The sequence below is a fragment of the Charadrius vociferus genome, unplaced genomic scaffold (assembly GCF_000708025.1).
Source record: "Charadrius vociferus isolate BGI_N301 unplaced genomic scaffold, ASM70802v2 scaffold751, whole genome shotgun sequence".
Taxonomy (NCBI): domain Eukaryota; kingdom Metazoa; phylum Chordata; class Aves; order Charadriiformes; family Charadriidae; genus Charadrius; species Charadrius vociferus.
Window position 1 is genome coordinate 148,759 of NW_009646956.1, and position 24,657 is coordinate 173,415.

Here is a 24,657-nt window from a genome sequence, read left to right on the forward strand (position 1 = left end):
TCCCTTTTCTTTCTGAAAAAAAAAAATGAAGAGACTTAGATCAGAGACTCAGACTGAATATGAAATTCAGGGGAAAAACTCTCGCAATCTGTTACTGCAGAGTTGCCTTTGCCTGGGATGGAGCATGTCTGGGACATTTAACTGGAGAAAGTGCTACAAAATACTCTCAGGAGACCCATCCTGCTGTAGCCCAGAGCACTAGGTCTAAAAGATTTCTTCCATCTCTTCAACACTTCTGATTCTCAGGGAACAAAGAACAGCAGTCATTTGTGAATGCAAGTTATTTACAGTGCTCCACTCCAGGCACCCCCCTCCGCGGAGGCTGGGCTCCAGAGAGAGACCACTAACTGGCTGAGAGATGTTATCTGGCTTTAAAGGGATGAACTATGAGAAGAGAACTCAATTTCTTTTCCCAAGAGCAGAGCCAGATCCGTGTAAGATGGTTCAAGGCTTATAAAATATTAAATCAGCCAATAGTCTGGACAGAGACAAAAAGGGTTTGCATTGATGGAACAGCAGCAAACAGAACGGGGTGCAGCTTTCCAAGTGTGTGCACAAAGTCATGTCACACCCAGGAGCTTTGGCCGGGACGTGCATCTGCCAGGGCAGGCTGAAGGTTTTGCACCCCTCAGTCAGTGGGGACACGGTTCTCATCGGTGTTGTGTGTGAAGGAAACTGAAGTAAAAGGTGATACAGCTCAAAACAAGGACAACGTGGGCAGAAAAGTGAGAGGAAACTGAAAAGGAAGAAGCTGCAAGAACACGTGCATTAGGAGAAGGGGAGATAAACCAAGTTGTCAGCTCTGATGATTAGAAGCCAAGGCGGGTCAGATCATGGGAAGGAAAATATAGCAGGTAAGGTGACTACAGCAACTCATCTTTGCCAAGGATGTTCTGGAGTACCATAGGCAAATACCTCACTGCCCCTGCCTTGCAGCTGGGACACGAGGACAGAACACACTGGAGATGATGAGGCATGTGGGCATCAGCTGGAGAGGGTTTGGGGAGCCGGGTGGAAAGGAGGTGTGTGTACACAGAAATGATGACTGAGAAACAGAGCACCAGACCTGAACAAGAACTGCCAGAGGCAGACCCAGGCAAGGGAGAAGGCAGCGTAAGGCTGGAAGCTGCAGCGAGCTGTGCAGCTGTAGCTGGGACTTGGCATAGATGTGACAGTCTCAAATGAAACCTTTCATGGCTTCAGAAAGCCCTTCCGCATGGGATCTGCGCAAGAGGCATTGCTGCTTGGTATAGTGGTAAATTAAAAACCTAATCCATACTTACTAAATCACCAGCAAACTGCTGTGTTCCCAGGGAGCCCGGGCATCAAGCAGCAGCCAGCGGGAAGCACTGCTGCGACCAGAGCCCACTGAGAGCATCTCCAGTTTGAAGGATGGCATGCAGAAGGTGGGGGCTGGGGAACGGGTCAGGATCTCTGCGGAGCCCTTAGCCACAGAGGGCAACTCTGCTCTCACCCCAGGCCTGCCACCAAACACCGGGAGGAAGGAGCCAGGGCTCCTACATCACCCTCCTAGCCCTGTGTCAGTTGGAACAAAGGCATAGGCTTACTCCAACATAGAATGTTTCCACTTACCTCTTTCTCCCCACAGATATTGCTGATAATAGAGCTTGAGGCTGGGCTTGAGGAAGGTCCCAGGACACCTACCACCCCTTTTGGGAGAATCTGGCACACTGCGGGAACAAGACAGAGGAAACGCGAATTAAACTTCATCCTCAATTTCCAGCTGACAGTCACGCTTACAGCACCTGCTGCACCTTACTAAGGAAGCAGTATTCTCCCTCACACAACATACTCCCTGCCATTTATCTCCCCTCAAAAACACACCATTCACTCCAAAGCACTCTTACCCTGCCTCTGACACCACCCCTCTCCGTCTTTCCCCGACCTTTCTACATCCCACCTGAACTCTCCCCAAAGCCCTGGTACCCTCACCTCCGACTCAGAACAGGGGTCTCTCTCTTATAACACCCCTTTTTGTCCCCATCAGCTATGCTCCAAGAAAAAACATTACCCAAAGTTTATGGAAGATGCTAAACACAGCAGTGACCTAGCTTCAAAGCGTCATCTAGCAGAAAACAAACTTTTATGAATTTCTTCCCTCATCCTCTGCAGAGCTCAGTGGTAATAATAAGGATTGTATTACTGTTTTTCATTTGGTTTTTGGTTTTTGTTGTTGTTTGGGTTTTTTTCTGGCAGTAGTTAATCTTCTGGCTCCATGCCACCAAGGTTAGCAGAACAATAAAAAGTCCCTGACAAAATGAAGAAGTTAAATCTCTTCCCTCAAGCTTCCCAGGTTAAACTGCAACCTTTTGTCCTTTTAATTCACAGCACAAATTTAGCTGAATGGCACTCCAAGGACTGCCCCAGCTGGTGTTACCTCCCCGCTGCCATCCCAATCAGCCACGTTGCTCAGAAACGCTCCTCCAGAGCAGCTTGCGCAGGCAAAGCCTCGCGAACAGAAGGCGAGAGCCCCTCGTGCCTGAATCCCCGGACTCCGAAAGGCTCATCTGAACATGTGCTGGCCATAGCTTATTCTGAAATACCAGAACTGCCTCAGCATCGCCATGCACTCGGCTCCTTTCTCCCCGGGACAGACAAAGCCGCATTTGCTCAACTCGCATCAAGTGACTGCTTTCTGAAGAAAGAGGATACCACGGGGAGAAAGGAGGCACCACAACCACTTATCAGTTCTGGCAAGAGCAAGCTCACAACATTTTCATATGTAAAAATTAAACCACCACATCACAAAGCTGAGATTTTAAAGATAGTGCCTCTTCAGTATCAAATGGCTGATCTGGTTCAGAGCCCCGTCCTCACTGCAGGTTCCTGGCTTACATGTCAGGTGAGCTTTTGTGATGCTTGTAAAAAGTTATCTAGATTCAGAGGCTGAAAAGAAACTAGAAAAATCCAAACCAGAACATATTTTTTGTAGCGAAGGGAATTCATCATCAAAACTGTCGTACTACAGATCAGAGCAGGTTTTCTACAAACTTCAAGTCTTTAAATCAAGACTGGACATGAAACGAGAGCTTACACAGCGCTTGGGGTTTTTTTAGAACAGCGAGCTATGGGGCCGAGTGTAGCATTCAGCAAGTGAACGGCTACAGTCCATTTTCTGCAGAAGATAAGATCAAGGTGGTCATCTCTGGCCTTAGACTTCATAAGTCTCTGTAGCTTCATGACTGGAATATGAGGCCAAAAGCTGAGGACTTAGTTTGTTGCTTCGGGAAATTGGTTTCACTTCTTTCCAAGTGCTACTTCAAGGAAAAACTCCTTGTACTACTAGGTCCCTATGCGTACTGATTGCTCTGACTTCTTACAGAAAGTGCTGATGATATGCAAACATCTTCTCTTGGGTTTTCCTTCCTTCCATGCTCTCTCATCCTCCACCATCTCAATCTGCTACAGAACGAGTGATATTTTTCTGCAGCATCTTCAAAGGAATCCAGCACTTGCTTTTCCTCTGTGCTTAAAAATTTACAGGCACTTACACCTCTTCAGAAGACCCTTTTAAATAAGAGCACCAGCAATTTGAAAACCCCGCACGCTCTCTCAGCGGCGCTCATCAGTCCCGCTCAGCTGCGGCAGACCCTTCGGGTGCTCTGCAATTCAGTATCTGGGAGGAAGGAGCTGCTCCAAGTCCTCTATCCACAGGTCATGGGGGCAAAAGTCCTGGGGGAAATTTTGTTGTGCAAGCAGGGGAAAGTTTGACAAGCACTTTTCTTCTTATCTCTGGTATCGAGAACAAAAAGTGGGTTAAGTAGTCATAGCAACAGAGTTGCAACAACTGTCAGAAGAAAGAGACCTGGCTTATCACGCCAAGGGTGAAACATCCAGTAAAATTAAGGAAAATGAATGGAAACAAAGTGGAGGTGCCTGAGGCAAAGGTTTCAACCACATTTGGAAAGCTTTTTCTCTTGTAATCCAAGCACATTTCCTATTGCAGAACATTACCTGATGCTGTTGGTCTCCACAGGGAGAAAAGGCTCAACCTTGCTACCATCACTGGCACTGAGGATTCAGACAAGCACTTGCAGGGATGTACAAATGTCAGCCCTGTACCAAAAATTCATCCCTGATAACTGCACGAACTATAACCAGCGATAATGGCGTAGCCCCTGCCACTTAAGTCTCTTTATGCTTCAACACATGGGTGCTATGTAAGCTCTATACTGTGCAGGACCAGATACCTCTGCCCAAAATTGTGTCCAATCTTTATGTTTTTTAGAATTCAGTACCTCTGACAAATACTGGACATTGAAGTGACATCATGTTAAAAACCTCTGTCACGAGATGGGATATGGGTACCACTGATCATCCTCCATCTGAAGGCCCAAGATGCCCCAAACCTCATATTCCAGCCATTTTTATGGACTGCCTGCACCCAGCTGTTCTACGTCAATGTCCTTCAGGACAGTGGGACAGAAAAACAAGAAACAGGCTTAGCAAACAGATTTCTTAACAAAACTCTTAAAATACATACGTCTTTGAAAAGGAAACATCCCAGGGTGTACCCTTCTCTGCTGGGACCTGCACTGGTCTAGGCAGGACAGGATCCCTCCTGCCATCGCTGGGGGCAGCTCCTTGGAAGTGTGAACGGATGGATGCTGCTTTTCCACTTGTATGTGGACCTCTCTGCCTCTGCTGCTTGCATGGCTTGGATGCCCTGGTATGGTACCTCCGTCTGCAGTTACGGGCTTTGCTCAGAAGCAGGAGTGGGGTCAGAGTCTCCTGTCCCCCTCCCAGCACAGGCTACCGTCTGGAGCTAGGATGTGGCCTTCACACAAGCTCAGGTGTGCGTTCACTGTGCAACACAAAACAGTGACCCTCCTTTCATACTATAGCAGGTCTGTCCCGCCTTGTAAGCGAGAAAGGGCTGCGTTTCATAGTTTCCACAAGTATATTTGGGAATTAAGAACAGGTCTGGACACTCAGGAAACAGCAATATATTTTTTAAAGGAAGATGGAAATACGTGCTTATTTTTGAACATGAAAAAGCATGACAACAAAGGAGTCGCTCTCACATTATGTATATATGTACATCCACTTAGTCACGGTCAGACAGTGCCTTTCACCTCCTGGGATGTCAGGGCACCTGGCAAGCATTTCCATGAACTCTCCCTGTTCAAAGCACAGCTGAAAGCGCTCCGGTGAGAGCATCCACCCACGGTGCAGAACACAGCATCTCTTTCACTGCGTACAGATACCTGATACAAGGGTTTCAGACAGCATGCAAAGATGATTCCTGCCTCTAATTGAAAATAAATGAGCAGGGAAGGTATGCAATTACCTCAACATTTCCATGATCGCAAAACATATCAGAGGATCTTGAATGACAAGGACTGGTCAGGACGGGGTTCTCATACAAAAAACACCAAGTGCATAAACAGACAGCGTTACAGGGAGTGCATCCTGCACCGTGGTTCCAAGACTGCTCCCTGCAGCATCCTTTATGCTTCCTAACAGGAATGCACAACCAGAGCAGGCTTAAATGTGAAATCCAACAGGATCACAAAACTAGTGAGACAGTTAATAGCACACCTGAGCCAACATCACTGAATGGACATATCAGCCACTTTGAAATATTGGTGTGAATAAATAAAAATTAAAAATCCTCCAATTGCTCACTCACTCTGACTGCTGACCTGCCCTGAGATGTTTGGATTAACAACAGAAAGATGCTTAAAAGACTGATGAGATGGTAGGGGACAGGGTGACAAGCAGAAAATCTGTCCCTCCCTCGACATCAAAAGGAATAAGGTGGTTTAGATAAAGACATGATTAAACAAGTCATTTTGGATCTCCATAAAAGGAGTTGAAACATCAAACACAAAGAGAGAGAACAGGCTTTACTTATAATGGCAAAAAAGCTCTTTCCATAACCTTTCACTGCAAACTCATTTCAAAACACAGGACTTTACAGATGTTGCATACAGGAACAGTCAGTGTTTGTCTTCATTCATATATAAAGCTGAAATGGCAAACCATGCATGAATGTGATTAAGACTGACTCATATTTTATCTGCTATAGCAATTGTGATTTTGTGGCCTCCTAATAGTAAGATGCCTGAGTCAGTCAGGAGGAAAAAAGAAAGAAAAATAGCTCAACGCTAAAATAAAAACTAACTCCAAAAAGACTTTCTTCTCTTGAAGCACTAATTGTACACGGAATATCACTGATGGGGTGTAATCACAGCATTCCTAGATCAGTCGGCTAAGCGTGCTAGCTGTGATATTTATGGGTAATTCAAAGGGCGTGAAATTTGAGAACAGTATTAAACAGATGTATAACAGCTTTGCAGTCATAGGTTAAAACATCTAAACTGCTTTTATTAATATTACGTGTGATAACAAATATCAGTGCCATATTAAAGCTGAGAAAGTCAGACATCTGAAAGCCATGAAAGCCTTGAAATTTAAGTTAAAGGATCTGATTCTCCTCTGCCACCAGTATAAATCAAGAATAACTTCAGTGACATGAAGCCATGAAGAATCCAGATTTTTCCTTTTGTGAGAAATGCTTCAAGACATTTTTCCCTCTGAAGAAAAGGCAAATAACATATCGCAAAATTATGTGAATATTCACTTCACCAAAATCAAATCAGTTTGCTTCAATTTCTACTTTTTATCTTCTATAAGTCACAGTAAAGAAAACAAAGAAAATCACCCCGAGGTGAAAATTTGAAATGGAAGTTTGCCTCTTCCTCACTTATCCCATTTCCATGTTCTCCCCAAACACCATGTTTGCTGAAATCAACAATTCCTTGCATTCTTAGTCAGTTTAGTTTTAGTTTTAGAGACTTCATTCTTAGCAAATTAGTATTCTTCTGCTTGAAGAACATTTCAGCAGAAAAATTTCTGAGCGGTGTTACAGGGGTGCAAGTGAGAAAGAAACCCCGCTCACGATCCTTCCCTCAGCTCTGGGGTCACTTGGCAATCGAGCCTGTTTCCCGAGCAAAGTTAAACAACAGAAACACCGCTATCTGCAGAAGATTTGAGAAAGGAAATAGAACGGAACTAAAAATGCTACTGGTTCTTTCAAAGACACTCAAGGCTCAAGCAAACAAGCAATTTTCTCATTTCCTAGGAGGCTCGGGAGATCTGGGATACTTTTGGGGGCAAACTGGGAAGGTGCTCGGAAACACAGGCAGCCCCCATCCCTTCTGCGTGACCCGGCCAGTGAGACTGGATTTGCCCTGTTGCTGTGCCAAAGGAGGGTAAAGCAGGATGCACACAACCCTGAACAGATGGGAAAGACAAAGAAAAAGTTAAAAGAGATGAGGGGTCCAAAGAGGCAGAGAACTGCTGTTTTAAACACTCCCTGTGATGCCGCATGTGATGATCTTAATCTAGACTGCCTCCTGGGTGACAGGCTCTATAAATAGACATACAGGTACTTGCTGAAATGCACTTTATTAACTGAACGCTTCTATAAATAATGCAAACGCTAATTCAGGAAATGAAGGAGCGATCTGCTGATCTCGCAGGCCTATTGAGCCCCTTCTGCCAGCTACCCAGAGACCCGCTCCTCAGCGGCGCCGGGTGCCACGGCCCCATGGGCCTCCCAGGCACAGGGATGCTTGGTGCTGCGCAGAATAAAGATCAAAGTTACGTGAGAAAAAAGCCCGCTCTAGACCACAACATACTACCACACCTTTTTGGGATACCCTAGAGATTACACAAGCTTGGAACAGAGAACCATAGGGAAAAGAGTCAAACCCCCTATTATTTAAAATGATTTCTCCAGCTTTTTCAAGCCAGCTTGTAATAAAAAATTACAGCACTCCCCTGAACTCTAAAGGTCGTCTTAAAAATTATTCTAAAGGAAGCTATCCTATTTCAAAGGATTTTCCCTCTTACAGGAAGAAGCTATTGTAGATCTCTTTAGTTTCTTTCAGTCAGGCTCCTGAGAGGGCTGTGGGACACTGACCATCAATTTCGGTTTTATTCATCAGCATGGGGTTGACATGTCGGGCATCCAGAGGAACACCTGTAGTAGAGACCCGTTTGCATTAAGGGACTTCAAAGCACCATGGAAAGTATACCGCTCTTTCAAAATTAGCTCTTTTTAAGCCACATGATTTTAAACATCACTTGAAAACCTCACTTTGTATAAACAAATACACTGCCAATCTAAAGCACTGAAAGAGCTATCATGTTTGCTGACAAACTGTGTTCTGTGGGGTTTTAAAAATAACTTAATTGCGCTGAACTTGCCCAGAGTCTCTTATTTGCACACCATTAAGTACTTTACAAAGGAGCATCACCTCCTGTATCATTACCTCTGTTTATTGACACGCAGATTAAAGAAAATAATTTGTCCCAGGTCGCTGAGCTGAATGGTGGCAAAGCTTATTGGGGACCTAGATCCTCTCATTCCACGCCACGGCTCACCTCACACTACCACGCTAAACCCTCAAATGAAAACTGCTCCCAGCACTCGCCCTCCAAGCCTAACCTCCCCTTACGCGCCACTGTGCCCCCACGGCGGAGGCCCCCGGCAGGGCCAGCCCTTGCCAAAGCATGGCTGGTGCTGAGCACGCTGTGAGTGCTGCTGCTGAAGGTGCCACGCACCTCCCGAGGGGATGCTGCGCCCGCATCCAGACCCTACCGAACCCCTGCACCAAACCTGACTGTGCTCGGGCAGCCAGGGCAGGCCTGGGGCTTGGCAGAGACCTGCTTTCATGGAAGCATGTGTTGATCTTTCAAGTGCTGATGGAGGAGCCAAGAGGTGCTTTTAACCCTGTGTACCCACCTCGACTATCACACAGTTATCCTCTGTAGCAAGCGGAGTGTGCCAGACACCTCCTGTGAGCTGGTGGAGAGAAGAACTGGGGAAGGACCAGCTACATGGAGAGGTACTTACTGGTTTCTGCCGTCTCATACTCGCTGTCTCGCAGCAGCTCAAAAATATCGACTTCCACTTTGGCTTTCCCCACCCGCTCGGGCGCACGGTTGATGCGGTTCTTGGCCAGGGTGATGGAGAGCCGCTCCCCTCTGCTGCACTCCATGGGGTCATCCAGGATGGCAGCTGCCGGAGCAAAGGAGATGGCAGTGGTTACGCTTGGCAGGGACCCGGCCCAGCTCCATGCAACCCCCCCAACCCCAGCACCCCTGTGAGATCTCCACTGCCACGCAAGCAGCCGCTGCACTGGCACTTCTGCTCCTGCCACCGCTATTGTTAGCGCATCCATCCTCCCTCCCACGCACGGCCTTTCCCGGGGCTTCGCCCACCTCCCAGGTCTTGCCAGACATGTGGGCGACGAAAGCTTTGCAGCAGCGGCTGGGTTACCTGCCGGCGTTCCGCAGCCCAGGTCTTGCCAGACATGGGGGCGACGAAATCTTTGCAGCAGCGGCTGCTTTACCTGCCGGCGTGCTGCAGCACGACACGGCCGCCTACGCTGCCAGGGTCCTGGTGGTACCCAGCACCCACTGCGGCACGGGCATCTGCCGCTCACCCTGGGTGCTCCTAGAGAGGCACAGCCAGCTGTGCGGCCCCAAACAGCCTGGATCCGGGCACTGCCGCACATGCCAACAGAGGAAGAACGTCCCCAGATAGCCTCGGTTCGCTCATTTGAGAAAGCGTCGATGCGGTGCTGATAGCTGGAATATTTCAGGAAGCACGTGGGCAGCCGTGGGTGGGAAGGGACAAATATTTTTCAAACAGAAAGCACTTGACTCTTGAACTCAGCTCCTGGGCCTGCCCACTCAAATCTGTGTTAGGCAGAGGGAGATAGTGTGGGGAATTATTTTTATTTTCTTGACGGAAGGCAAAAAGAAATTGGAGCTGAACATTAATCACAGCGTTTCATTACGAGCTGGCACAACGTCTGCAGCCAAGTGGGTTTATCCTTGCTAATAGGAGGTCTCCTCCCAGAACGCAGCTATTCAGTTGTACCTGGGGAAGAGCAGTGTTGGTTTTTGTTGCGTATATTAGTAAGGCACCAATGCTTATCTTCCCTTTGCAAAAATCACTCCAAAGGGAGTGAGGCCATTCACAGCTGCTCAGTCGCAGCTCAGCACCAAATCAGGCCCTGCACTGCGTAGGTTAGCAAAGTAGGGATTAGTGGGGCTCTGCTGGTTTGTATGTCAGGGTAACATGGAACACACAGCCCAGCCCAATGAATAAATCCATCTTGGGTTCAGGCTCCTTTTACTTTGGCTTTCCTGCCCCTGAGACTTGCTTTGAGCCAACCCAAGTCTCAAAGCTCAGCCCAATTTCAACAACCAACTTGCATTGCATTTCAGGGCTCTTTCTCAGCCTCATTATGCTCATCCCAGTGGGATCTCTTCTCTCATGACAAAACTGCAGAGCATCTCTGCTTCCCAGTCCTGCCCTAACCCCAGCTGTGGAAGGTAACCAGATGCCAAATCCAGTGGTGAAGCAAAGGCAGTCCACGCTAACCTGATGTACTTTGTATCCTGACGATATCCACCCAAGAACTCCTTCTCTTCCTACTTTTTCCCCAGTTTTATGGGACCTAAACTGAACTAAGTACTGATAAAGAAACACACAGCAATACTTCTTGTACAATATGCACAGATGTCTTGGTGAACGTTCCCAGTCCTTCAGGCGACACCATCTCCTCTGCTCCGCTAACATGCAAGCACCATCATTATCTGCAAAGCTAGGGCAGTTAATCTTAATCTTATTATGCAAGAAAAAAGGTTGTGCTTTCCTCTAAGGCCAGGAACACGGATCACAGGTTTTTTAAGACATCGATATGGCTGGTGACTGCTCCTAATTAAAAAGAAGCTGGGAAACTAAAGTGCCCCAACAAGCAGCTTGCTCAAGTCCCCACTTCTCTAGGAAAGTAGCAGCAGACAGAGAAGAAAGTCATGAACAGGCCCCACTTTCTCATACACAAAACTGTTTGACGTGTGTAAACTTTTCACTATGGCCCTGTTTCCAGGAAAGGATAAAGCAATATACTGAATCTGATGAACATCACAAAATGCTTCTTACGTTCCAGGTGCTGACACAGCAAAAGGGGGGAGTGTATGTCAGCATTCTTAGATTCATTATTTTCTAATTTAAAGCTTCAAAATAACTAAATTGGAGAACTTTTTCAAGTATATTCTTCAATTGTGTTTTCAAACAAAATTCATTTCCACTAATGTACAATTCAATACATTTTAGAAGTAAAAGAGTCGAAACCAGAGCATTTCAAGTAATTTCCTCAGGCCACCTAGGCACAAATGTTTGCACAAAGTTTTTCTGTCTCTATTCAGGATGGGATTTTCCATTTTTATTTTTGGAAATCTTGAAAACTTCCCTACAGCTGAGAGAAACAAACAAACAAACAAAAAAAACCCCCCACCCCACCTCTTCCCTACTCAGCTGTGACTGAATTTGAACTTTGCAGCCCCCCTTGGGAGCAAACACACGAGGAAGGGGAAAGCACCCACAGCAAGTGGCAGGTTTTGGAAATGAAAGGGAGCCTCAAGTGGCAGGAACAAAACAGACCGCTCTGTGCCGGGTGGTCGGTGGAGCAGGGGGCTACCCAGCCTCTCTGGCAGCGGAAAAATATAAGGGGCCTCACCTCTTCAGGCTCCTTTATTGTGATCCACCTGACCATGCTGGAACATGAACTAGGGCTCAGCCACTGATCAAACTACATTACCACTTCCTACCTCCCCGAGGGGCTTGTGATAGAAAACCAGCAAAATTTGTTCAATTGCATTTTGGGAGACTAGTTAGTTTTACCAAATATTAAACCAGCCCCCAGAACAGATTAGGTAATGAGGCTGAACTAATCTTTATTTATTAAAGCTAGCGGATGAAAAAGGTCATTTAATGTTTAAAAAAGGCTGGTTTTAAAACTTCATGTCTTGGGACACAGTGCCAAAGCTCATCTAATAGTGGCATCATTAAGTATGAACGAAAATCTTTATAGAAATTCCCTTTCATCTACTCCTGTCTATTAAGTTTGAGAAGCTGCATCAAGTAAATCTTTAATTCTGAAAACTTACAGCAAAGTCTTTGAACTTTGTTGGCCTCAAAAATTACTTCTATCTTCCCCATCATAATAAATGTCTCCAATCTAGACTGCCTTCTCTATGAATTATGAGAAAAATAGTTCAGAGGGAGTCAGGAGCACCTGGGTCTGTGATGCCCAATTCAGGGCTGCTGAGGATTTCACAGGGACAGAGAGTCAAACAACTTCAGGTGAAGCCAGCAACGACTGCAGAGCCTGAGCTTTCTCAGGAAGAACTGCTGGAACATCTTTTCCCGTGGGATGTTCCAGTCTTGATAGATAAGCATCCTTTATATAGTAATAATTCTTTTTTTATTCAATACGCCCAGGTTTTCCTTACACTTAACGCAAAACCCACAAACCCAAGAGGTTACAAAGCAAGAGGGCTTATTGCTTTGGATATGCATTGAAAATAGTTGGGTTACAGTCGCTCAAGATTTGAACAACAAGTGACTTCACTTGTAAATTTCCAATGAACACAAATTTCAAATGCAACACTCAAAGTTAATGATTTAACAGCAAGAACCAGGAAAAAAAGGTATTACTGGTAGCCAGAGAAATGCAAGATGACATGATGGTACCCTCTGAGAAAAACAGATTTCAATAACATCCCTACATGTTGTCCTCACCTCAGTGATTTTCCAGCCCTCAGAGGCAGGCAGACACGCTGGGGGACGGGGAGGCAGGAGTCGATGCTCTTGGATGAGACACACGTGTGTGTATGCACGCACGTGTGTCCGTGTGTTAGTGCACACCAAATCTAAGCCCTCCCTACTGAGACACAGCACATAGGACATCTGCAAGTGCCTTGTCCAGGCAGGAGCTGCCCAGAGATGCAGCTTCCTTAAGCTCCATGGGCCCCACAGCACATGCACATGCAGAGGGACAGCCGCCGGCGGTGGCATCTGGCTGCAGCACTTCCACTCCAGCAGAGCACAGCCACAGCAGTATGAAAGGCAGATGCTCAAACTCTTCTGTCTTTTCTCCTCTCACCCTGGAGAAACTTCTCCATGAAGAGGAAGGACATTCATTTCTCACCCCACACAGTTCAGTCTTACTCCTTTTCGCTACAACAGTAAATGGGGGGGGACGGACGGGACAGGCAGTGCTGTCAGCTTGTGTGCTGTCAGCGATGGAGACAGCTGTCTTCCTGGAGCTGGGCTAAGACACAGCAACTCATTCTATTAAGTGCACCAGCCAGTTTACAGACAACACTGAAATTTAATCCTTTCCGCCCTCAGTTGGGTTTCAACCGGTGCTAAAAAAGCAGAAAGCCTCCGTTCTACCATTCCCCCAAGCCACGCGGCTCCCCAGAGTGCTACCCGCCACCAGCCACATTGACAACATATGCACTCTGACAAGCCTAACACGATTGCAAGTTTTACTACACATCACTACTTAATTCATGATCCAACCAAGATCCAATGAAGTAGCATTTTTATAACAATAGCAGGGAACAGATGTTACTAGGAGGTTTACACACTGCTACAACAAACAGTGTTCAGCTGACCTTTCCCTGTTAACTTTGTTGAGTATTGTTACATTTTCCCAGATGCTTTCCATACCCTTGAGATGTAAAGCCATACTCAGAAACACAATTGCCATCTCAAGTCATCTCTTGATGATGTAGAGATAGCACAGCACTGACTCAGTAAAGATGATATTTCACTGTTCATAACCTGTCTCTCCAAGTTAAAAAGATACAAAGCCATCTGCAATACTTCTCCAGTGTCTCCTCTGACAGGTTAAGATCACACCTACAACCTCTTCTTATTTATACTGTAGACACAGTCCTCAAATCTTCTATGCTCCCGTGACGAATGGCCTCTCAAATTAAGAACCGTAACCTCAGTTCAACCAGGTTTAGGCACGTAGATCATCCAACGCCTACTACTAGAGCTGATGGGTCCTTGGTCTCAAAAGCAGGAACCCTTCAGATCAAAGGCATATCAGACAAACACACCGCTCTTTAACACCGATGTCCTGCTTGGGAACACCAGCCTCAGGAGCTGCCCTGGGACGTGGGGAATCACCCCAGACCTCCACATCTCCCCTTCCTCCTGCTCCTGCCTGCTGCTCCCCTACCGACCACCCACGCGCCCCTGACCAGCAGAGACCCACCTGCAGCTGCTCCTGTCTTCGTTAACCCCACGCTGGCTCCAGAACCACAAGGCTCCAGATTCATTTGAGGGGGCAGCTGATTAAAAACGGTTGCAGGATTGCCTTACTTCACACATTTCCCCTCTGCTGAATACAGCATCAACCCTTCAGGCTGTCTATACGGTAAAGGATAAGAAATTTGCAGACTTCCTCATTACAGGGCTGTCAAGTATAGCTCCAGTGGAGAAACAGGTGGGATTGTGTTTCCATTATAATCTCTGAAGTGCTGCTTAAAAATAAAATAAAAAGTCATCAATATGCTATTACTCTGAGAGGAAAGAGGATTTCATCAAGGAAAAAGAAAAGCTAAAAACATAAACTCTCCTTCACAAAGAGACTTGATAATGTTTGCCTGATCAGTGTAGCAGAGGGCTATTTATTGCTCTTGGCCAACATTTGAAATCTGCATTTAAATGGAGCTTCCCTCTCATTTCTGCTATCCAGAGAGAGTGAATTCAGGAGACAGAGAGAGAAGGGGAGACATGATACAAACAGCTGAGGGCTTTAGTTTCTACTGCTTGAAACAACCTCTCTTTTCTCTTCCTTAATAATTGCTTTGTGTATATAAAATCAGAATAACGTTCTCTGGGACTGGGAGTATCCAGGAATACAGAGAATGCTGTCACACTTCCCTTCTGCCCTCCCTGTGTCTGCGAAGGTGATGACCTGTCAATGGTGCGGGACCTGTCAGACCGCTGGGATGCAACGCCTCAGTGGGGTCAGTTCAATGTTTGTGCCCCAGCAAACATTGTCCCTCCAGTCCAGGCAGGTAGAAGCACTGCCCGACTCCTCTTCCCTCCTCCACACACCCCTACGTGCAACAGAGATGGCTGTTCATATCCAAAAGGGGGCGGGAGGGGGGACCACACTTCAGCTGCCATTCTGAAAGCAGGCACCTGCAAGACAGGTCTCATCTCTCCTCTCACTCCTTTGCTTCACTTGGTGTGAGGAAGATCACCTGCTTTTCCGAATACAAATCTCGCTACGAGGCAGCCAGCAAACACTCTTAGCATGAAGACAGAAGCAAAAGAGCACAAAGGGAAAAGAAAGGGGTCTGAAATGGAAATGCCCTGTCCAGAGCTGGCTAATGCAATCTGAAGCCATCCTCTCGCACAAAAGCAGGGCAGCAATTCAAGTCCTTTAAAGCCAACGGGGAAACTCCTACGGGTTTCCACAGCCACAGACTTGAGGCACGCTGCAGCTATGGGTAAAGTCCTGATCTGTGAATTCAAATAGTGTGTTTGCAACCAGATAAGTCCTACTTAATCCCCTGAAAAGCCTGTCAAGAGACTTCCCAAAAACGAAGAGAGAAAAGCAGGGAGAAGGAGGAATGACTGTTTTAACCTTCCTGAGGTGTAAGGTCAGGGCCGAGGCAGGGAATGAACAATTAGGGCTCTGAAAGAAAGGGATGCACGAGGCCTCCAGCAGGATATGCTGGAAGAATGAACAAGAGGGGCTCTCCATCTCAGATAGACAGGCTTTTGCAGACAGAAAAGTGAAAGATATGAAGGTCTAATGCTAAAAATGGAATGACAGGAAGGCATGGTGGGACACATTTCACTGAAGGCATCCCAAGAGTGCAGACACAACCCAGGGATGTTGCTACCAAAGGCGCACAGAAGCAAATGGGCACCAGGAGGGAAGAGCCTTCTGGGGGTGTCAGAAATCTGCCAGCACGAGAACAGGCAATTCCAGCCACCAAGAGCTTGTTTCTGCATGCATGCACGTGGCGTGATGGGATGCGGTTCTGTTTCCCTGAAGCTTTGCTCACAGCAGGAGGCATTCATAACAGTACTCTCTAGTGCAGATTTTCTCCATCTCTGAAAAGCCTGTCTGTCAAGTGGACTGCAGTTTGCCACAGAATTCAAGCTATTGGATGGACACTTACACACATCTACACAAGATCAGTCTAAATGCCTACACCTTATTTTCTTAGGAAACCAGCCTAAAAACACTGACCGAAGTTGGGAACATTGTTTTCCCGTCTTTTGTTTCAATAATGTCAACTTGAGTTTCAAGAGGAAGTTTTTCTGCCCATTTTCATGGTCTCGGGTGGCAGCTGGACTGGCAGCAGATGTGGTTTTTAGGAGGAGAGCACTGGGAAGCCCTGGTGGGGCCAGTAAACTTGGCAAGACCAGGAAACGAGCAAGAACTTAATTAAGTCAGTGGAGAGTATAAGTACAAGAAAAATAACCACAGAAACCCCAAGTGCCACTTCCAGGCAAACAAAAAGAATGAGGAAGGAAGAAACAATGTGTAAAACTCTAAGCTAAAAAAAAAAAAAAGCCAAAAAACAAATGGGGAAAGTCCGCTAGGATTTATAGTTATAATCATAGATTTGAGAGATGGCAATGCACAACGCAGCGGTGGGACTCTGTGTTTGAGAGCAGGCAGCAGCCATTGGTGTGGGAGACAGCCTGTCACAGGATGGGGAGGCAGGAATGGAAACCGGTGCAGAGCCCCAGACGACGCAGGATGCTTTCCTGGTGTCACACCCACAATAGGCATGTTCTGTACCTACAAGACAGATGACCACAAAAGCCCAGAGGTGGCTGTATTTCAGCAGCAGCCAAGGCTATTCCAGCATACACACAACTCTCTGCAATACTTTGGGATTTACTGATTGACAATGATGTAAGGAGAGAGCAGTATTTCCAAAACTGACACTTTGCCTCGTGCAGAGGAAGCCATTTCTTGAACCTCCAGCATGCTTCAGGATTAAAGGAATTTGGGGCTCCTCTAAAGCCAGTGGGTTCTCATCTATGTAAGCGGGGCCTTTAGTGGCCATTTTCCTCTTAACCCTTCCTGGGATCTTAGCATTTACAGTGCATTTGTTCTTCTTTCAGCATCTCCCTGTTCCAAGGATGTCAGGGCTTTGGCACCACTTGCTGATTTTTCCCAGGTTGGCAAACACCAGTGCATTGCAGCGGATGCACAGCTTAGACCAAATGATGGAGGACATAAGTGCCAAGCCCCAGTTCCAGGCTTCCCCCAGCCAGCTGATTCACTGCACGCACAGAGAGAGCAAATAGCCTTGGATATATCCCCAGTGTCAAGGGGGAAAAAATTGCAGTAGCGACGGGATCTAGCATTTTGCTCTCACTAATACGGAGAGCTCACAGATGTTTTGCACCGGTTCTATTCTTGTTACAAATCACTAGCCAGTGCCACTGCTACAAATCTCTAAAAGATGGATCCAAGGACAAGGACTTCCCATGCTGAATGTAGATACCAGATATGACAATTCCTTTAAAGATGTAAGACAGACAAATGACAAGCGGAATGACTTTCATTCTCCTATGATGGATGAAGAACAGAGGCACAAAGAGATAAAGCAACTCCTCAAGGTTTTGCAAGACCACATGGCAAACAAACAGAGTTAATATGCCAAGAGATTTCAGAAACACTCGTTTAGCACCTTAGCGTTTTTCCTTACTGAGACTGAAACTAGACACTTCTGTTTCTACCAACAGGCATCCAAGTGCATCACAAAAGCCAAGTGAGCACTACTAACAGAGCTTTTGGGAGAAGGGAACCTTCAGAAGCAGCAGCATATTAAAAGAAACGTGTATGAAGATAAATGAAGACCAGTGTCAATGCTACAAGGCTGAACACAGCATGGATGGAAGATTCAAACGACGTTTGAAGCCTTTATAGTCAGTAGAGGGGGTCAGGTCTTACCCTACAGTGCAATTCAGAGCACCTAAATCGGGAAATAATTTGTCCCTAACAAGCTGGACTTTAGAGTCGCTGCTCACTATGCACCTGCTCCATAGGAAAACTCACTGCCTAGCTCTCACCACCTCCCAGATGTTGGTGCACAGATGTGCAAGGGATGAGAGTGTGGCCTAAGAGTAGAAGATGAACAAGAGTGGGAAAAGGTGACATTGGAAACCTCACCCCTATCATAGAAGATCCAGATTTATTAAACTACATGAAAGAGTTTCATGCAATTATAAAACAATGACATGCGAGCCCTTCACTGATGTGCCTCAGGATTGTTTTCATCTCTGCTTTACTGTTACAACAAACAACTTTTCCTGCTGAGTCACACTGAAATTAGATGCTAAAGAGCTGCCACACCAGATGTGGAAGCCCTTCAGATCCAATATCCATCAATCTACACGCCCGCTATTTATTTATTTTTTGCCACTCAGCCTTCAGCAATTTAATAGGTTACTTTAATGTCTTCCTGCCTTTCCTCTTTAGTGTGCTCTGCTCACTGCGGTTTTTTTCCCTGATGACTTCTTCCCCTGGCTTCTGGATGGGAAAACAAAACAGGAATTTTCTTTTCCCTGGACGCTGACATGGTTTTCCCTCCATTTCCATCCATTTTAACAGTGAGCTGCTAATTCCTCTAATCCCAGTTTGTATATTTGTTTGCTAAGAAAATGATGATGAGTTACTGGAAAATAACTGCTTTTTCTTTCTTTGCTCATGTACAGAGTGGCTCCTGTTCAACCCTAAATCAGCACCTGTGCCCACCTGCCTTGCACTGAATCCACACTGCAGCTGAACGCGTGAGTGCAGAACTTGAGTGCCCAAGCCAAATGGTCACTTCTGAGAATTAGAGCTGAACCAGCTCAGCCACACGACTGAGATTTCCAGAAGCCCATCTTCTGCCTTGAGCACTGAGCCTTCTGGCACCTCCTGCAGACTCCAACATCTCTAACACAACCTGTGAGTTTCTCAACTATTCGTCCTCACGATACCTCCATGAAGCAAAGAAACACTGCCATGCCCATTTTGAAGAGGTCAAGAAACATGTGGATGCTCAGGAAAGTTGAAATGAATTAAGATCTGAAGGTAATGTGCACCAGTTACAGCACATTAATCTCTCAGGTGGATGCTCTTGTTTGGTAAAAAAAAGCAGCCCCACTTTGTTGTTAGATTGCTTTTTGAGAGAAAGGATCTACAAAGACCTAAGTGACTGAAGTGATGCACAGTAACATCCCTGCTCGAGTGATTTGTCTTACCAACTTCTGGAGACCATCTCCATGTGGGGTGACAAATGTTGCCTAGAGAATCCTTGGCACAACAGAAAATAATCACAAAATCCTTAAAAGTTACTTAAACTTTTCCCAAAGAATCTCCGAGGTTTCTAGTACAATGCTCTTCAATGTAGGTAAAGAACAACTTTTGGGCAAACAGCTTTTGCTTTCAGCTTGGGAGCTCATTACAGATTCCCCTACATCTATGCAACACCGAAAAGTTTTAAACATGCTACACAGAAACAGGAAAGGGTGAGAGAAGAGGAAGAAAAGAAAGCAAAAGGCAAGGATAAAGAAGCAGCTCAGCTGCACAGACTAAATTAAATCAGACACAAAAATTCTTAGTTAACAAGGTGAAAGAAACCCAAAGGAAAAGCTCCTCCTGACTCCCAGACACTAGGCGTGATGGAGGCAGCAGCGTGCTAACGCAGCAGTGGCTGGTGGGATCAGAGAGGAATCGGTACCCACACTGGGTCACGAATGAGATATACCAGAACCAGCCACACTCGTAAAGCAGAGGATGAGTGGAGTGAATTACATCCTTTGTAGTTTGTTATGATGCTTCTTAGAGCGGATACTGAATTAGTTACATTAATGCAGCAAGGAACTGGATCAGGTTCACAGTGATAAGCTTAATTAAACAACAGAGTTATCCATAGGCTGTGGTTTATGTTATAAATAAGCAACATTTATGCTGATTAATTGAAGTCATGGTTCAGATCATTAAATCCTCCTACTTTCAACCACCTTAATGAAGATACCTGCAAGAGCTGAACACAGCCACAGACATACCAACACTTGCAAGCCTGAGCATACCCCGGAGGGGAGGGGAGGAGGATGGGGGATTTTGCCCAAGCACCCCCCCGCCGTGAGAAGCCTGGGACCAGCTTGCATTTCAGTGGGTGGTCCAGGCTCCTCTGCTGGGGGTTTGCTCTTGCTGCTGTCACATGAAGAGTTAGGGCTGCTAGCCGCAGGTGGCACCACATTCCCAGTAGTTTTTAAAGTCTGTAAAAGACGTCTTAACACAAAACTGAAAACATCTTTGAGACAGCGAGCTGTGTCAGCTGCCCTCACGGATCCAATTCTTTTTCATTATCCCAGCTAGCAGAACTTGCCTGCAGAAACAGGGCTGCTTTATCATCCTCCCCAGCCTCTTCCAATGCGAGAGATGTCCAGGGCCACCTCTGGGACAGCAAACTGCTGTCTCACCATCAAACACCCAGACCTCCCCCACCGTCACCTCCTCCTTGCCACCCTTCTTACTTCGTGCATCGCAGTGCTCAAGCTAACGCCATGCATGCAGAGTTAAAGGGGAAAAGCCCTGGCCCTTATGAAAGGCTTCACTCTATGAGACTTAAGGTTTAAAGACAAAATTCCCATTCAAGCACTGCTCTGAACTGGGAGGAATTGAGGTTCACGTCTAATACTTATTCTAATTGGAGTTCTATGAAAACAGGTCAGACCCTTTCTCCCCTCTTTTTCAACTTTCTGCTCCTTCCTCTCGTGGTCTGAGAGGTTTTACACAGCTCTGATTTTTCAGAGAGTGGCCTAGTTGCTCTGAAGTGGAAAGCTAGCTTGGGAGGCTATGATTTGCTCAAGCTCATCTATCACATCTGCTCACAAACCCAGTGGTTATTAAAAACTAGAGCTGGTCAAATTATTGTTATATGTTGACTACATGGAGAATATTATTACCTTCCTTCCCTGCTACCCCCAACCCCTCCTCATGAATCATTCATAAATCTGTCCTGATTCCTGCAAAAGAGCTGGGCTCATGCGTTGTGCAAAACAGATTTTCTGCCTGTGGAGGTCAGCCATGGCCTGTTCACCTTAGTGATACCCAAACACAGAAACAGCCCCTGGGCTCGAGCTGACCTGCCAGGACAGTCCCTGTGGTCCATGGCCCATTACCCTCTCGCATGACCACGCGTGGGCAGCCTCACGGGCAGAGCATGCGTGGTACTCCTGCCAAAGGCCACTTGCAAATCCTGGGATGGGAACGTATGTGATTTGGTTATACAATGTGCACGCAGCTAACACCAGGAGAGAGTCACTGAGTACAGCCATCATTATCCTTGTGGCTTGCACTGTTAATTCATCCTGTACGTGCAACAACACTGGAGTCACCTTCTACCGGTGTGAATTACTGGTGGAGAACAGGAGCAGTTCTCTGAGGCTACAAGATCAAGTCATCTGTTTGCTTGCTGCTCTTTGTGTGGTGTGAGTCAATGATGCTGCAACGGGACGTTTGACCGGCTCTGGAGGAAGCCAAGATGAGGCCCTAAGTCACTAATGAGCCCATCAAATGGTTGCAAAAAAATTCTGCAAGGATGATTATCAGCTCCTTCATCTCTTCCGGTCTTTTTCCTTTTTCTTAACACAATCTTACCAGAACTGGGAACTGACTAATAACAATAATAATAAAATAAACCTCGTTTACGATCAGTTGCAGGACTGGGGCTATTTCCTCCATCTATTCACCATCACCAAAATTGCCTTTTAAACGGATAACAATGATTGTGAGGGTCCAGTTATTACCTTGAAACCTCACATTTTGATACATCCAATGTTGTTCTCTTATATAAATAACAGTTATTACTGTAAAGTGATTTCCCCCCTTCTGTACTTACAAAGAGTTCCTGCTGGAGATGGCAAAGAAAATGGGTTCCATTAATACTACACTTAGGCCCTGTTGCTTTCATACTTTAACTCCCATCATTAATCTTCTAATGTGTCTTTAAACAAATGTCATTTATTCCACAACTCTCTGGCAGCTTTTCTTCCCTGTCTTCTCCCCTCCCTTTCCCCCAATACCCTCTCCCATGAAGCTCTTCCTCCCCTGACTCATCAGTGGGTGTTATGCTCCTGCCAGTCAGGGAAAAGCATTTCAGCTCCTGTTCAGGCAGTTTTCTGGTAATTACGAGAAAAATATGAGAGCCCACAATCAGGAAACACACATCAGGAGGAGCTGTGATGGGAGGATTTCTGTCCTCCCTGAAACCTTGCAGTAAGGATCACAGGATGACTTTGCCGAAGAGGTTATTCTAAACTAATCCTAGGGTGACAGTCACCTCAACAGAGCTGGGTCCTTGTGCTGGCTCTTACCACAGGGAAAACATTGCCTCTGGCACACAGCATCCTCTTTTGAGCACACTACAAATGCAACTGCCAGATGCCACTTTTATCTGATTTGATGACGATAAACAAGGCCGCTCTTTTCATTGCACAATCACAGGGCAACTGAGTCTGCAACTATCAACTGTTTGCACAGGACTCTGAAACAGCCTATCCCCCCGCCTGCAGTGCTCTGGGCAAGCCCCTCTGCAGCCATTTCTCAGCAGCGAGAGGAGAAGTGCTGTCACCTCCATTTCGTGGGGAGCAGAGGCCGAAAAGAGACACAGCCCAATTCTGCAGTGGCATTTAGATGCCAATCCTACCCCTGAGGGGGCAAAATCCCACCTATTTCAATGAGCTAGTCTGCAGGAGTTGCATCATAATGGGAGTCACGCACTTACGAAGCCTCAAGGGTGTGAAGGACCTGCCTGTCATCTGGGAGAAGGAACTGCACAAGCACCTTCTGAATCCCAGAGCGTACAGCCCTGCAGCAGCCCTGTGCCGGCCCCAGGCTGGCAGACCTCCTCCGATGCGGCGGCACAGAGGGCTGCGCCTCGCCGTACGCCATGCCCCAGCCAGCATGGCTCTGCTGGCACTCTTGGGGTCCCGCTCACGCTGCCAACAGCGCCAGGCCAGAACGTCCAGCCAGCCAGGGGAGGACACGCTGACCTTCTAGCAAAGGCAAAAAAAATGTTTTCCAGACTAATTAAGCTAATTAAGGCTAATTACTCATTAGCCATGAGGCACATGGGCACAGAACCACCGTTCCAGGAAACAGTGCTACATTCTGCTTATAAGCTCCGTGCTTGAAGACACAGCATCCAGAAAACCATCCCCCTTTCCCCATCCCTATTTGCCAGGAATAACTAGTAACTCAGTCCCTCAGGTGACCGGTCCCCCCCATACCACATGCAGGTACATTAACTATGACATTCTCAACAGAGGAGGATCTCTCACCAAAAAACTCATTCCCATAAATGGGTTAACAGCAAGACCAAGCCATGAACTTGAGACTACCCACCTTAGAATTACCAATTTTCCCCTGCATCTACCAATTCTGGCATCAGAAATAGCAAAGAATAATATTTTGAGTTGCCTCATATAACTTCTGGACATCTGGACTTTTCTGTTATCTCCTCCTCCCCCGAGCGTTATGACATTCCCTCTACCCTTTCTCAGTTACAGCCTCTTCTTCATTATCATCTGTCAAGTCCAATTAACATGTGCACTGACATCAGGGAAGATTATTTCTGAAGTCTCCTGTGAGAGCCAGTTGACAGAAGCCTCCACCCTTGAGAAGCACGAGTGAACTCCCCAGCAGATTGCCATCGCTCTTCACACGATCCTCCCCAGGGAGCCCCGGAGCACGCAATGCCCGTCTTGCAGCATTTGCCTTTGGTGGCAACAGAGGACATTTTGCATGTTGGAGAATGTTCACATGTCGTGGAATGGTTGGAGTTGGAAGGGACCTTAAAGATTATCTCGTTCCAACCCTCCTGCCATAGGCAGGAACGCCTCGCACCAGACCAGGTTGCTCAAAGCCCCATCCATGTCACTGCTTTTTGATCCTAGAAGCCCAGGCCCTCTAAGGTATATTGACTAGACACCTACCAGTCCACCAGCTTTTCAGCAGTCTTGAGGGTTACTAGGTGTGGAAGCAGCAAGATGTCCCACAACGCCCAGTAGCTTCATTCTGGCTTAAGCTCTATGTGAAGAGGTCAACATGACACCTGTGTCACTGTATCTCTTCAGATAGGGCTTAATGGGAGTAAGTTGCACGGGGCCTGATACAAAGCACTGGGTATGGTGACTGTTTTTTGTTTAAGCAGTTGCCTGGACTCTTGTTGTGATCAGCTGCTGGCTTTATACCACTACTTTACCCCTGCACTTCCCGAGGGCAGCAGGTGCTGCGGTGCCTCCTCGCAGAGCCGGTGGGACTAACCCCAGCAGTACCAGCGAGCCTGGGCTCTGGGCATACCAGATGCCACCAAACCTCAAGAGCAAGACACTCCCTATCCTCTGGTTTTCCCCAGCTCCTGCTGTTCTGATGGCCACAAGGAGGCCATCAGTTTCCCAGGCGAGAAGAAACCATATGCTCCTACCCTTTGCCAAAGTCCCACCCCTGCTTCTGCAGAACCAGCTCTCACTTTCCCAATCAGCTGCCTACTGGGATAAAAAGATTTCGGGCCAGTAATTTGGTTGTTTGCAGGTGCCTCCTCTGAGCTGTTTTACTCCCTCCAAACTCAAGATGCCTTTCACAAAAAAACGTTTGGCCATGTTTGCCATGTTCCTGATTAAACAGTCAATGACGAATCTGGATAGCGCAAAATCAACAGGAAATTAAGGCAACATGAGCCACTGCATCCCTCCTGTTGTAAACAAGAGAAAGCACA

General features: G+C 46.7%; 1 protein-coding gene across 1 annotated transcript in view; it reads right to left on the reverse strand.

The window, feature by feature from the left end:
• The window catches only part of GRIK4 (glutamate receptor, ionotropic, kainate 4), a 137,278-nt gene that overhangs the window by 69,641 nt on the left and 42,980 nt on the right, over positions 1–24,657 (reverse strand). Inside the window, exons 2-3 of the mRNA XM_009895148.1 lie at positions 8,888–9,052; positions 1,594–1,691 (exon numbers count right to left, since the gene is read on the reverse strand). Of these exons, the coding sequence (XP_009893450.1) occupies positions 1,594–1,691; positions 8,888–9,052 (263 nt within the window). The remainder of the gene's footprint in view (positions 1–1,593; positions 1,692–8,887; positions 9,053–24,657) is intronic.